Below are 15,318 nucleotides of genomic sequence, written 5' to 3'. Positions count from 1 at the left end.
AAAACATTTGAGAACCACTAGAGGTCTGTCCTGTTGTCTTTCAAATGACCAGTGGAACTTGTTATGGTCGTTGGCCAGGTGTGGCTTGGGTTTGTAATCCTTCAGCTGGGTTGTTGGCAGAGAGCTGTTGTTGAAATCCCCCTGAGTACGTCGTTTGGCCTCGTTCACTGCCTTGCTCAACGAGTCCTTGGACAATCTAAGGCTGTTTAGAGACAATGATCTCTGCATAAAAAGGCAAACTGGCATTGTGTTGTCACATTTGATGTTGCGTTTATACAGGTTACAGGGCTGGTGTAGTGTGTCCCTGCTTTAACACTTACGAGAGATTGGAGAAATAAACACTTCCTGGTTTTTACCTGGTTTACTTCCTTTACTTTACTTCCTGGTTCAAAAAACATTTCATGACAACTTTAAGGGGGTGAATTCTAACTCTAATTCTATAACTCACCCGTTAAAAGTAAAATAGATGCTGTATCAGGGCTTAATGATGAGTAGAGGAACCTCCACACTGTATATTAGAGATAGATGGATAAAGGAAGGTAAATTAGAAATAACCGAAGAGTTTTGCTGGAGAAATATCATGAGGTTCTTTATTACTCCCAAGACAAAAAGTAAATTTTCTGATGCACCTCATACGTGTGGGGAGAGAAATGTAGATCACGCTCATGTTTTGAATGTAAGAAAATTAAGAAATATTGGGAAGAAATATGGGTGGAATTGAAAGCAATATTGGGATACGAGGTACCTAACACGTGTGAGGTGCTTTATCTAGGTAACTTAACCAACGAAAATGTGCAGCGGGATGATCAAGTTAAAGTTTTGCTAGCAGCAACCAAGAAGGCAATCACAAGGAAATGGTATAATGAAGAACCACCCACCCAGATTCATTGGACGGATAAAATAGTAGAGATTTTTGAAATGGAAAGACTTACACACATCCTGAGAATTCAACACACACAATTTGAAATAAAATGGGACAAATGGACAACTTAGAAGGAAACCCTTCTTCACAGAGACACCACCCTAACCCCTGAAAGAAGACGTGAAGAAGCCTCCTCACAGAGACACCACCCTAACCCTCCTCACAGAGACACCACCCTAACCCCTGAAAGAAGACCTGAACTATTATGAACCACAGAATGTAATCATGTAACACTGACACACCCAACACTCCTCTTTTGTTTGTTTAGTTTGTTTTGTATGTGACTAAATGTGCAAAAATCAATACAATTTTTTTTTTTTTTTTTTTTTTAATAGATGATAGACATAGCAAACATATGTTTTGGCCGTGATTGACAGGTCGCCTGTCCAGTGATCACGCAGCTCACCAATCAGGGACCAATAGCAGGCAGATGGCGCTGCGGCTCTGCGTCACGGCTACAAATACTTCACTTCTGCCTCCAAAACAACAGATGGCAGTGGCCATTGCTGCTGGTTCCATTGCAACATCATCACACAGCAAATCTGCCTCTGATTGGCTGTCATGGTTCTGATGAATGTTCTGAGGTTGTCCCAGTCTTTACACACCTTTTCAAGTCATCAAAGTCAAGTCCCACATGACGCCACCAGAACCCAAGGTTGGTTATTCAAGATAATCCACAAACCTTGTTGTGAGCAGTTTCATGTAGGAACTCTTTTCTTTAGACCGAACTACACCCGCTAGCTGCTAGCTAGTTCCTACATGAAGCTGCTCATAACAAGGTCTGTGGATTATCTTGAGTAGGGTTTTTAAATGGCTTTATTGGACAATTATTCAGCTACAAGTTATGCAGTCAAAATATCAAAATAATACAGTTTTGTTGTTTCTTTTTTACATAGTGCATCAATCAATTCAACCATAAAAATAAATTATAGAGCCAACAGGTGCCACGGTGTGGGTCCCCTAATTCGTATGTCCATTGTCCTCTGTTTTTTCAGTTCTGACTTGATCTGTTTAAAGACCACCTCACCCGGGATGGAGACCTGACACATAATAATAGCACACCTGGTCTTCCATAACTTAGTCACCACCACACATATCACAGAGCAGAAAAAGTCCTGGTGTGGTCTAGGCAGCTTTTCAGTAAAAACACCATAAAAGACAGCTTTATGATTCACAGTGACATTTAAACCAATATGTTTCATTTTCTCCCACACACACTTGGATCTTTCACAGTTTAAAAGCAGATGCTCAATGGTCTCGTCTTTGTTGCAGTTTTCCATGGGGCACTTTGTTGTTTTAACAAAGCAGCACCATTTCACTACCATTCTCACAGCCAGTCTGCCGACAGAGACCAGCCACATTGTATCTCTTTTGTTTTCAGATAGATTTTTACTAAATATATTTTTAATACAAACCTGAGCCTCTGCTCCATCCAAGTGTGTGTAGGGGACAGAGCCACCATACAAAGCACTACATATTTTAACACATATGTCTTTGCTGGACATTTTAACCCAGTTGATATTTAAATATGCAAATTTGTAGACAAAATCACTATACAGGAGTTTATAATATGGCACTGAGCTCCGAGCTCGGCCTCTTTTCTGCCTCGCCAATCCATATTGCTTTTCTTTCTACTGCAAGTGCAGTAGTTTTACAAAATACAGTTTTTAGTTTTAAGCCCAAGTCAAAAGCACCTAGACCTCCCTCCTGTTTGCTTTTGTACCGTAGCTTCCTTTGTGTCACTTCCCTAGTCGTTCCCCAGATAAAATTGACAATCATTTTATTAATTTGAACTAGTGTCTGATCCTTGGGAGGGAAAACAGACGCTAGGAACAATAATTTGGATAATACAAAGGTTTTTATTATTAATATTCTAGATTTATAATTACTTGATTTATTTACCCATTTATCTAGTTCCTCCCTTATTTCTACTTGTTTGTTATCCCAATTTTCTTCATAGGAGTTTATATTACTTACTTTTATTCCTAATATTTTCATATGATTTCTATCCTTTATACTAATCACAGGCCGGGTATCACTCTTTCCAAGCCACACTCCTTCTGTTTTATTATGGTTCAGTTTAGCACCAGATACCTCTTCATATAACTGAAGGTATTTATTTATTATATCTACTTCCTCTTGATTTTTTATGATGACTGTCACGTCATCGGCGTAGGCCAGGACAGTTACACAGTGTCCACTACTTGTTCTTGTCTCGCTCAGCCTGTTAACTTATCTCCCTTAATTATTTTTAGTAACGGGTTAATTGCCAGGATGTACAAAGCTGCTGAAAGAGGGCAACCTTGTTTCACCCCTCTCATGATTTCAAAAGAATCTGTCAAAATACCGTTCACATTTACCTGGGTAATCGACTTAGCATACAACAATTTAATTGAGTAGGCTAACCGAGACATTATTTCTCGAAAGAGACAATGCTGTTTTCAAATGTATGTTTTTGCCATTTTGTGCACCACAAGCCAAGTACCATCCAGTTCCATTGTGTTGGAAATAGGGTAGGGCTGATATCTCCCAAAACTCAAGGCAACTAACACAGAACGATGTAGATGGATAAATAGCACTAAGCTGAGAGGGAATATATGTATTTTAGATTTTAGGGTGAGCTGTTCCTTTAAGCTTTTTCCACCATTGGACTTGCATATCAATGCTCTGCTTACTGGCAGTAATTAGATTAATGATATAGTTTGATTATAACATTTACATGGTTCAAAATAATCAGTTTCTGTTTCAGTTTCATTTATTAAAATTTGACTGGGCAGGGTACAACAGTATAAAAACAGTTTTTAAACAGTGATCCTGAAATGCATCAAAACAAACAAATAATGTGATTTCTCTAACCTGGTTTATGTAATTTAGTAATGGTCTCCCGCTCCCCACTGCACTGCACTGTTTTCTTTGCAAACCCAACATCCAGGTTACTGTATCTTAAACAAACCCCAACTGTTTACCTGCCCCAATAAAAAAGAAATAAAAAAATGCAGAAATCCAGATGACTGGGTTATCTTTCTCTAATCAAGAGAAGATGAGATGATTCAGATCATCATAAAGGTGTTTACATTCTGGCACAGTAAAAACACTTGCAGTACTGAGATCCACCACTATCACCTCTAACTCAGTTGCTCCCTGGTTACAGAGACCTTCACTGGTAAGATCTTCATAGGGAGATAAGGCTTAGATGTATTCAGGTCCTCGAAACATGGCCCCATAGGGTTATAGTTAAACCATGGAAACAGCATGTTAGTGAAAGACAATGTGAAGGTGTGCAGGTGTGTGTTGGTATCAGCATCAGTGAATGACAGCTTTCCTCTGTCGCAGTCCAGATCCACTCTGACCCTCTGGAGCTCTTCTGGCTTGACTGGAAGAGGAGTTGTGTTAGAGTCAATGGAGAATGCTGTGTATCTACGAGAATATAACTTTATAATCCACAAGGCATACGGGGCTCCTTTCCTCTCGGAGTCGATCACACCCAGTTCCCAGTGTGGACTGTCTCCAACATCAACATCCCAGCTGTGAGTTCCTGACGTAAAGCCCTCAGATGCCAGGAAACCGGAATAGTAATCGGCCCTCCTCTCTAGATTGATAAAGCCATCCGAGCCCAGGACACCATTGAAGTAGATGGTCCTCTCTGGATTGTTAGGAAGCTGCTGTCTCTCTCCCCACGTCACACTGGTCAGATCTTCAGACAGGACGTGGTGGTCACCGGCAGTGTTTGGGTCCAGAATCACAGGAGTGTACGAGACCATCTCCTCCATCTTGCGCCAGACTGTGAAGCGCAGGTTGCCCAGGTGTTTGGCCTCGTCTATCAGAGCGCCTGAGACCAGCTGTGGATCGTCCAGCAGGGGGCGCTGAACTCTTTCCAATGCAGCCTTGTAGTTCCGCAGGATCGAAACGTCTTCAGCTCTCAGCTCCTCCTCTATGGCTCTGATTGTGTCTGAAAAAGCTGCCATGTCTCTGCTCAGACCTTCAATCTTCTCCTTCATCGTCTGACTCTTCTGCTCCTCTTCCTCCCTCAGTGCAGTGATCCTGGCCTCCTCTTCCTCTTGGAGAAACTGGTGAAGCTTCTTAAACTCCTCCTTTATCTGCTTCTCTGTGCGTCGGGCCTGGACCTTAATGTGTTCTGCTGTTTGATCACATTCTCCTTTAACAAAATCAAAGAGCTTCAGTTTCTCCTTTATAGGCTTCAGCGATTCCCGAAGTTCCTCCTTGTGAGGCCATGCAGCTTCGCTGATGGGTCTGATTCTGTGGTTGCTGTGTGCTTTTGAATGCATGCAGACACCGCACACTGTCTTCTGATGGTCCAGACAGAAGAGGTTGAGTTTCTCATTGTGCAGACTGCAGAGATCCTCCGGTCCTGCTGTAGCTCCTTGATCTCTCTCCAGTAAGAACGCCTCGCACAGGTTCTTTAGCACCAAGCTAACAGGTGGATTCTTTGTACATCGTTTGTCACAGGATGGACACATACACATTCCTATCTCCGTCCAATAGCTCTGCAGGCAGGCTCTACAGAAGCTGTGGCTGCACGACAGGACAACAGGCTCTTTAAAGATGTCGTGGCAGACAGGACAGGAGAGCTCCTCTGAGATGGAAGGCATTTTCTCTGTGAGGGAAGAATCAGAAAATCAGGTTTATTGGCCAACTATGTAGACATACAATTTGTGATAAGAAGGAATTTGACTCTGATTGATGTTGCTCTCAAAGTACTCACGCAGGACAAATAGCATGCTTATCTAAACGAACAAGGACAGTGAGTTGACAGAGGTACATTTAGACAAATTAACTGCCGTTTACAATAATATATGTCTGAAAACTCAGTGAGTGAAGCTGAAAACTCACCAGGCAAACAGCTCAAGCTGGAGGTGAACCTTGTCAGTTTTGGCACCACTCTCTCTAGAAAAGTCCCTGGAAGTTATTTTTTCTCCTTGAGTCACGTTTCTCTAAAGCCCATGGCACACCAAACGAACATTCTCAAACAAACACAAACAAACACGAACAAACACGAACAAAGACAAATGTTCGTTTGGTGTGCCATAGCTGTCTGTCCTTGTCTGTTCGTGTTCGACGATGTTCGGTGATGTTCGCCCGGATTCAACATGTTCAATCCGTGCTTGTTCGGTGTTCGCTGTTCGCGGTCGTCTGGTCAGAGCCTCCTCTACTAACGTTACACGCGACGCAGCAAACACACGTTTCTCTGCCATGTGCCATCACACTGGGCATCAACACTAGCGGGAGACTTATCCCATGCACTCCCGCAAATAAGTAATGTTATGCGCAGCACGGTTACGTCATTATATCTTACCGAGAGGCAGAGAGAGAACATAACATAACTAGCTAGCCGTTCAGAAACGCATGTAAACAGCCGTGTGATTAGTGAACGTCAGTAAAATAAGGAGAGAGCTGCAGGTGCTTATGCAGAACTAGTGCACGATTGAGTGCACAGTGGGTAATGACCCGCTGTGATGAAGAATATAACGAGATTAACAATGTTGATAGCAGAGAAAACACTGTCGGCTGCCAGCAGCAGCACCTCCCAGGCTCCTAGCTAGCCTGTCACATGATGCCTTCATGGTCCCTTGATAAAGTCTGCAGAAAGAAGCACGTTACCTCCCTCTCTCAAGAAGCGTGACGTGAGTGTGGCGTTTAAGGCCATCTGTCGCTACAAAATAAATAAACGGGTGTATCATTGTATTATTCGACAGACATGTAACTAACTTTGCCAGTCTGAGCCATCTTCTATGTGCTGCCTGTAACACAGTGCAGTTTATATTTTTCTGGTGTTTCTTTTTTACATGTGTGGGACAGGCAAATGTCTCAAAATGTTTTATTTTTTTGTAAAGATAATTTTATTTCAAATTGTTTTATTTATTTAGTTTTAATATATTTTAAATTGTAACATATTTCATGTATTTTAGTCTGTGATACGTGAAACCGTGGCATTTTTGTCCAATCATACCATCAAAAAACTCATGCCGGCACATCCCTAGATACCTCTTGTTTATTATATCGCAATCACAATCGCAAATCCACCATAAACGCTAATCGCATTTGGTCAGCTTCTTCTTCTTTGTGGTTTTACGGCAGTTGGCATAGTTATTGTTGCATTACCGCCACCATTTGGCTGAAATTAGAACAACTGTTGTGCTGAATATGTTTGGTCGGTGTGCCATGCTTTCAAACAATCTCCAACATCTGCCAACATTCACAGACAATTGTCTGTTCTTGTTTGTTGGTGTTTGTTGGAGAATGTTTGATTGGTGTGCCATGGCCTTAAGTCTCCTGTCCAGTGTGTGGAGTCAGCAGCAGGTTGAAGTGGCAGTATTCTCTAAGTCTCCTGTCCAGTGTGTGGAGTCAGCAGCAGGTTGAAGTGGCAGTATTCTCTAAGTCTCCTGTCCAGTGTGGAGTCAGCAGCAGTATTCCCTCCTGCAGCTGACGTCCTCCTCAGTGGAAGTTGTGGTTTAGGTTTGGTGAGGCTTCTTTTATGCTCTGTTCTGAGAGGCTTTCAGATGTGTCGTGAAGGTCTGAGGGGGCTTCTGATTGGTCCAAACACCCCTTCCCCCCGCCCCCCGCAGTGACTGGCCAGATGTAAAGAGGTGTGAATGGGCTGGGAATGAGAAGGACAATGAAATGGCTGAGTGATACAGGAGTAGAAATGCTATTTTGTGAATGAAAAATGAATTTTGATGGAATTCATTTTTGCCTGATGATATTTTAAACAAGTGTGAACCCCTATCATCCAAGTATAATCCTCAAATAATTCAATCCATATACTGTGCGGTGGTCTGCAAAAACCCTTCACATTTGTTTTACATTTCCATAAATTAAAACTCTCCCCTGTAACTTCTCGAATGACTGTGATAAGTTATGAGTATTTTATTATGTGTCTAAAAGTAAAACATGAGAAAAATGGCTTTAAACATTCCGCAATGTTGTATTTTCTACAGTGGCATTCCACCGAATGAAAAAAGCAGCGTCCGCACACTCAAATCTGTGCAAATATCTTGTTTATTGCAAACTTTCGGTCATAGACCTTCTTCAGGCATAAGACAGGTAACCAAGTGAATACAGCCTATTGATGGTTCAGGCAATCACTTGATTAGCCAATGTACAACACCTGTGTAAAAAAAACATTTCCTGGTGACTAGACATCAAGGGAATTGTAGTCCTACAGATTTTCAGGACTACAACCCAAAGACACAAGTGTCCATTGAGACAAGAAACACTATAAAGTACATCAAATATAATTTACAATATATACAACGGAACAAAAGACAATAGAGAATGCTACAATATGTAAACATCAGGCAGTAGCCATCATAAAACATACAATCTATTGTAATGTATTCAGAGCACAACACTCATGTCGAAATCCTCATTTAGACCCAGAGGTTGTAAAGTTTCTAGGGTGTGGATCCAAGCGGATGAACGGTGGTAATTTTACTATTTTGATCTACAGTGGCATTCCACCAAAACCATAAACATGTTTTATGAAAATAATTATTCACCATTATGTTCTATGGAGATGAAAGTAAGCAGATCACTCAAAATCTCAAAATACCTGCAAAACTAATTTTCAACCTTCTTTGGCTTCATTGCCCATGATGTGGAGCAGTGCCATGTGAAGGCTTTCTGCATGCCGCATTTTGTCCATATGACTGAGAGAGGGACAAATATGATGTCATCGCGCGCCAAATATGATGTCATCGCGCTGGGCTCCGCAACTGCATTGTGCGTACCTGAAGGTTTGTCTAGCAGCGTGTACCCCCACAGCTCCTGGGGAGCACTGCGCTTTGCAGGGAGAGAAATGAAATAATGAGTACACCGAGCTGTGTTTTCACCACGTCTTAACGCATGTGCTAAAACTGACCACAAACTTACTGATTTGTAACTGTTCGTTTTTAATAATTTCAATGAGTAAATGTGTTGTGTTGAGAGAGATTTAAAGCAGCACAAAGCTATCAGGGCTGAGAACTGAAACGCCTCTTCAGTAAAAACAAGTTTGGTGATTCTATTCATGTGCTGATGTACAGTCGTTTGAGAGTGAAACCACACTAAGTACTGCACATGATGGCAAGTCATTGTGGCTTTTTCGGGCATTCCTTTATAACTGGGAACTGGTAATCTTACGGTTCAAAGTTCATGAGCTGGGACGGTGATGTCACTACAGCTGGTATTTCCCATTCCAAACTCGTAGGAGCCTCAGCAGTCCCGACCTCAAAAATCCAAGATGGCTGCTCCGCGCAACAACAGTAGTTATAATCGTATAAATGCTATTTAGCACTTCTGTCTTGTTTGTGTCTCGTTAAATCAGCTGTACACACAGCACGGCCTACTTCTATCTGTGTGGACCATCGACTTATAAAGATGGACGCCATTCCATGGTTCCATTAGTGAAGCCGCTGCATGTTAGATCGCCGCCCTGACGGCTGAATCCAGTATTAGGTCACAAGGCCCGCCTCCCCATGTTAGTGGATGGGAAAATTACAACCGAAATAATCACAGTATACGTCAGATAATTTTTTTCCAAAGGTGGTTTGTATCATTTTAGATAGTCATTATCATGCTAATGCCTGTGCAAGTGGTCATTTTTCTGATCAGTCTGTTTTTAAGTAGTTATTTGACATATAAAAAGGGATAAAAATGGATGATTGACAGCTGTGGCAGCCAGTCTCAAGCCGTCATTGGCTGGACAGGCTCTTCACAGTATAGAACTAGCGTTGGTTTGACATAGACAGGACACAGTGCTGCTTTGTGCTTTCATCATGTAACGCTGCCTGGAGGTCTGGGTGGCTCTGTGTGGACCCGGGGCAGAGGCTCTTAACACGGGTAGTGGCTCCCTGGAGGTCGGGGTGGCTGTGCTGGCTACCAGACATATCAATGGACCGCAATAAAAAGAACATTGTTTTGAGAAAGGCACGCGAGGAATTAACGTTGGTTGGGGACTGAAGTAAGTTCAGAAAATATGTGTTTTAGTAGTTACTCCAGCTACGTTAGCCACTTTCGCTAGTCGGCTGTTTTTCATTATTTATCGGCTTAATATTACTATAACTTAACAACCGATAACGATAGCTGGAATAACACAATAATATACACATATTTTCAGAACTTGCCAGGTTGTCAAACTGACAGGAAATGTGTTTTATAAGATGGGGCCTAGTACGCAAGCACCAGCCATGAGCTAATCGCTAACCCGTTAGCGTCACATAAACAGAGGTTTTATTTCTGGTATTAAAGCAACAAACATTTTTATATGGATATCTCAGAGAAATGCTTTGACTGTGGGGCTGTTCCTTCTTCACAAGCTCCTTTCTTAGCTGTTGTAAGGATATACGGTAGTTAACAGAGACGAGACTAGGCAGCTAGGCTAACGTTACCACTGAGCTATATTAAATAAAACGTTACAGCAGGCTGCCCTACCCACACTATACCAGTAAAGAACGTAGCGTAAAGCGTCAAGGTTAGATTTGTAAAACCAACATTTACTCCAAAAGGAATTAAATCATAAAGTTAATCAAAATGCCACAGAAACATTGGCTAGCTTAATCAACACAGCAGTGGATCGGATAATTTCCCCAGTGAGGCCGAGAGCAGCCTCCACTTCCGGTCGCGGGCTGAGAGCACAGCAGCCCGGAGGAGAAATCTCCGACAACCAAAATCAGATTTTCGTACAGGCGTCATTTTGATAAACTGATCTCATAGTGGGACTCTTCCTGGTTACTTTTGGCGAGACAAAAAATATTACAACTTAAAGTGTTATATTTACAGAGCTAGACTGTGTATAAATACACAACGCACTGTGCGCATTCTAGAAACAGCATCTCTACATAAGAAAGTTCAGAGGGGCGGGGAGCCCACAGAGGTTCTAAATCAACGGAGCTACTGCGCAGACTCTGGTTCACTGATTTTCACAGGATTTTGGCTTCAATAGAGCATACAGGGAGGAGATAGGGACACTCTCTCCATTCATATATCTCAGTGGTGTGGACATGAGGCTGCAGTGTTTGTATGCGCAAAATGCCATAAAATGCCATGTTATCAACTGTTATTGCTAACAATGGCTAGCCTGGCTAGCGAGTGGATCTGACCAGTGAACAGTGAACTTCCCAGCTCAACTTTTTTGCAAATGGAACGCTAACAAAACGGATGTGACGTCATTTAGCCTCCACATCCCAGTTATTTTGCGATAAAGGAACGCACCATAAATGGGCTGTTTCTCACTTATTATCACCAGTGTTTCCCACTGGATGTTGAGTTGTTGTGGTTAGGGGGTGGACCACAGCAGCACGACCCCCGACCCCTCCCGGTGCCATGGCACTAGTCCGATACCTCACGAGTCCGAAAAAAGAGGCATTGGACAGGGGATCATGTCTATGTTCCCCGGGTTCTATATTCCCCGTTTTTCACTAACCCTAAACCTAACCTCCCCCAGACCCTAACCCAAAACCTAACCTCTCCCACCCCCACGCCTAAACCTAACCTCCCCCAGACCCTAACCCCCACGAACCCAAAACCTAACCTCTCCCACCCCCACGCCTAAACCTAACCTCCCCCAGACCCTAACCCAAAACCATGAGGTGTCGGTCTCGTGAGGTGTCGGACTAGGGGGCAGTCCCCCCCCTCCCATCCCGGATGAAAAGGGTGTACATTTAAAAAGTAAAATGCATCAATCTGGTGCACTTTGAGAGCAAAATGTCGAGGCTAGTAGATCTATGAAGAATTACGCACCACATTGCTGTGGCTGTGATTGCAATGTTGTTCAGCCAAGACAATACTTAGGCTATAAGCACCAAAACAGGAGCTGGTCCGGCAGCTAAAAATTTAAATTACCATTTTATTTTATTATTTATTATACATAATATGTACAATAGTGATGTTCCCTTTAGATTGGGTTGTTTTTTACAGAATAGACACCTAATTTGGATCATTGAATGAATGTGTCAAATGTATGGTTCTCCATATTTTGTGTAAAGCCATACATGGAATACATGATAGGGAGAACAGAATTCATGATAACGTTTAATTTTGCCCAAAACTAAAATAAATTAATTGGACCATTTTTATTTTTGACCAGAGTGAAATGTTATATTATGGTCTATGATTCTAAATATACGGTAGCTGAATCGCTTGGTTTGACCAAAAAAAATAAAAAAAATAACAAGCATTTTCCGAAATGTAGATGGGAAAATGAATGGCGGATGAAATCCCTTGGTTCGTATGCTACATATGCCTGAAGAGGGAGTGACTTTGGCTCCACTCCATTCTTCTAAAATAGAGAACATTGTTTAATTCAAAGATAAAATACTTTAAAATGCTCAGTGCAATGCACAGAGTTCCAGGCAGGCAAACAGAAGGCAGACTTGTTTTGATGCCCTTCGATGTGTAACGTAGTGGACGGTAACGTTAGTGAACGGTAACGTTAGTGAACGGTAACGTTAGTGAACGGTGGCTGGCTGATATTAGCGGTCATTAACCTGGTTACACACGCAGCCCTGCTCCCCAGTGCTTCACACACTCCCAAGCTGTTTCGTCCAAGCAGTCTGACGACCGCTGCCCAGGTGTTTTTCAAGCAGATTTGGACGGTACCATCGCTTCTCTCTGGGATGTGTGATTTTCCTGGCTGCAGACTTTCCGTGGACAGGCGGCCGCCTCCCCCCACGTGCATCTCAACGAATCACGATGCATGTGCGGCGTGCCCCTGAGCAAGGCACTGGCAAAAGAAGTGGAGTTGGTCCCCGGGCGCTGCACTGTGGCTGCCCACTGCTCCAGGTTCTAAGAAGGTTCCTAGTAGAGGATGGGTCAAACGCAGAGGATGAATTTCCCCACGGGGATAAATAAAGGATCACTTAACTTATTTAATCGATCACATGTCTTGAAAATGTCATCTAACCTGTTCTACTTTGCCTCTGATTGGCCCTGATATCACTCAGTCATCACTCCGCTGCCCTGTGTGTTTGAGAGAGAGAGAGAGAGAGAGAGAGAGAGAGAGAGAGAGAGAGAGAGAGAGAGAGAGAGAGAGAGAGAGAGAGAGAGAGGTCCATTGTGGAGTTTTGCGAGGGGGGAAAACTGTCAAAATCCTGTTGTAGCAGTGCGCCACAAATCTATCAATGAGTGGGAAACACTGTATCTCTGTCTGCTCTCTGACTATGAAAGCCTCGGTCGCAGCGCGGGACTGATCTGCAGACGCCTGCCATGCGGAGCCTCGCTCGACTATGTGAAGCCCTTTAGTCTTTTCAGCTCATAGATATTTTTATAAATGTGTGTTGACGACTTCCTTTTCCTCTAAGCCTGATTCACATTCTAGTTCAGTAAATAGGGTTCCATATTGTCACCATATCATACAGTAAGAAGAATGCAGATCAGATCATAAAGCAGACCTATCCTGGAGTGATGGGAGGAGAGGAGAGAGCTAGTGAGAGGTCTGTCCTGTTGTCTTTCAAATGAACAGTGAAACGTGTTCAGGTCGTTGGCCAGGTGGGGCTTAGGCTTGTATAGTTGATGATGGCCTTCAGCCGTCCAGACAGACGACGGCTCGTTGGCAGAGAGCTGTTGTTGAAATCCCCCTGAGTACTGTCGTTTGGTCTCATTCACTGCCTTGCTCAACGACTACTTGGACGATCTAAACCTGTCTTTGTCTCCACTCCTGAAAGCCTCTTCCTTGTCTAGATGGAGAGGTCAGAGTTGAGCTGTGAACCAGAGCTTATCATTTTAGTATGTTTATATTTGAGCTTAACCTGGTTAGGACAATGCTCTGAATAGACACCGGCATATAACCAGTGTGACACAAAAGCTACGTTCACAAAGCAAACCTTAGTGCTCAATTCAAATTTTTTTGCTCAGATCTGATTTTCGGCGTGGCTGTTCACACAGGCCATGTTCACATTACAGGCAAATCCGATTTGCTGCTAAAGTCATTAATCATCATTGGTTTCCCAAATCTGATTTGGGAGTGTGTCCGCACTGCCACAAATCTGATTCTCAAGTCGGATCTGTGTGTCCAGACCTAAACAGCCTATCTGCATGGGTTGCTATGGTAACGACGTGGGCATCAGTAAATATGTACGTTGGTTATGTGGTTTTCCTGCGCAGAAGCATTTGATGATGAGTTGTGAGTGACGTTCGAATCAGATTTGATGGATCTGCGTGTCCGCACTGAAGACACATCAGTCAAAAGCACATTTGAAGCAGATTGGAAACTACCTCCATATGTGGTTTGGGACAAGTGACACAAATCAGACTTGGAGCGTCCAGACTCATAAAACCAATATGGATAAAGTCATTAACTCATTCACCGCCAATGACGTCTTTGACGTGTTATCAGCAATGGCCTTCCCCGCCAAGGACGTGTTTGACGTGTTTTTGTTTTTATTGGTGCAGCGCCTGCAGCAAACACTTGCCCAGCCTGTCACACAGACACAGGTCCCTGCCTTCAAAGGGTAGCCGACAGCACGCGATCAAACACATACCGCAGCTGTTGTTTTGAAATTGAGCAAGAGGGAAAGCAGAGAACGGGTAACGCTTCCTTGTGCAGACAGGAGAAACGCCATTGAAACGCCGAGCTGGAGTCGCCTTCCTCTGTGCCAGCCAGGAGAAAACGGGAGAAAGTAATCAAGAGATGTGTTTGATCATCGGAGGAATGAGGAAATGATCGATCAGTTTGCGAGGGCGGTGAGGACGTGTTGAATAGCCGAGGGGAAAACGGGAACGATCATAGATATGACAGGGAGACATGGACGAGGACGGTGTACCAGAACAAATCAAAATAAACACAGGAACAGCTAGGCAGCAGCGGGCAGAAGGCACTCACAGCAGCCCGCTGTCCTTCTCAAGAGCTCTTCAGTTGGTTCATGAAATCGCTGGGCTGCTCGCCCTCCAGTGTTGCTCCTGGCCAATCCCAGCGCCACAGGGCGTGGTTATTGCTTATCCTATGTTGGGTTAGAAATCTAAAAGGGGGATCGTGTGTGTGTGTGTGTGTGTGTGTGTGTGTGTGTGTGTGTGTGTGTGTCTGTCTGTCTGTCTGTCTGTCTGTCTGTCTGTCTGTCTGTCTGTCTGTCGGTGTGTCTGTCTGTCTGTCTGTCTGTCTGTCTGTCTGCACACTCACACCGAGTAAACTGTATTGTTGAATGTAAAAAAAAAGCACTTCATGTGTGTATATATATATATATATATATATATTTTTTTTGTCATTTGTGTCCTAACGAATAATATTTACATGTCTGATGTCAATACAGTTCAAAATAAAAGAATTGAGAGTGAGTTATGCCTGAGATTGTGCCCTTTTACAAAAATGCTTTTTTCTCCCTTTTCTCTTCCCAGACAGGCTTTTTTGGTGAACATGGGGTGTATAAAAAGGGTTATAAGTAGAGTACAGAACATGCTAAAAGCTA

The 15,318-nt window shown here is 43.1% G+C and overlaps 1 protein-coding gene across 1 annotated transcript in view; it reads right to left on the bottom strand.

The window, feature by feature from the left end:
* Nucleotides 1-4,047: 4,047 nt before the first annotated feature.
* Nucleotides 4,048-15,318, bottom strand: part of LOC310776325 (uncharacterized protein) — a gene marked incomplete at both ends in the record, with an annotated part of 32,110 nt that continues 20,839 nt past the window's right edge. Inside the window, one exon of the mRNA XM_083636526.1 lies at nt 4,048-5,537. Coding sequence (XP_083492652.1) covers nt 4,048-5,537 — 1,490 coding nt within the window. The remainder of the gene's footprint in view (nt 5,538-15,318) is intronic.

The sequence above is a fragment of the Poromitra crassiceps genome (assembly GCF_964638095.1).
Source record: "Poromitra crassiceps genome assembly, chromosome: 5".
Lineage (NCBI taxonomy): Eukaryota > Metazoa > Chordata > Actinopteri > Beryciformes > Melamphaidae > Poromitra > Poromitra crassiceps.
This window is presented reverse-complemented; position numbering and strand designations above follow the sequence as displayed.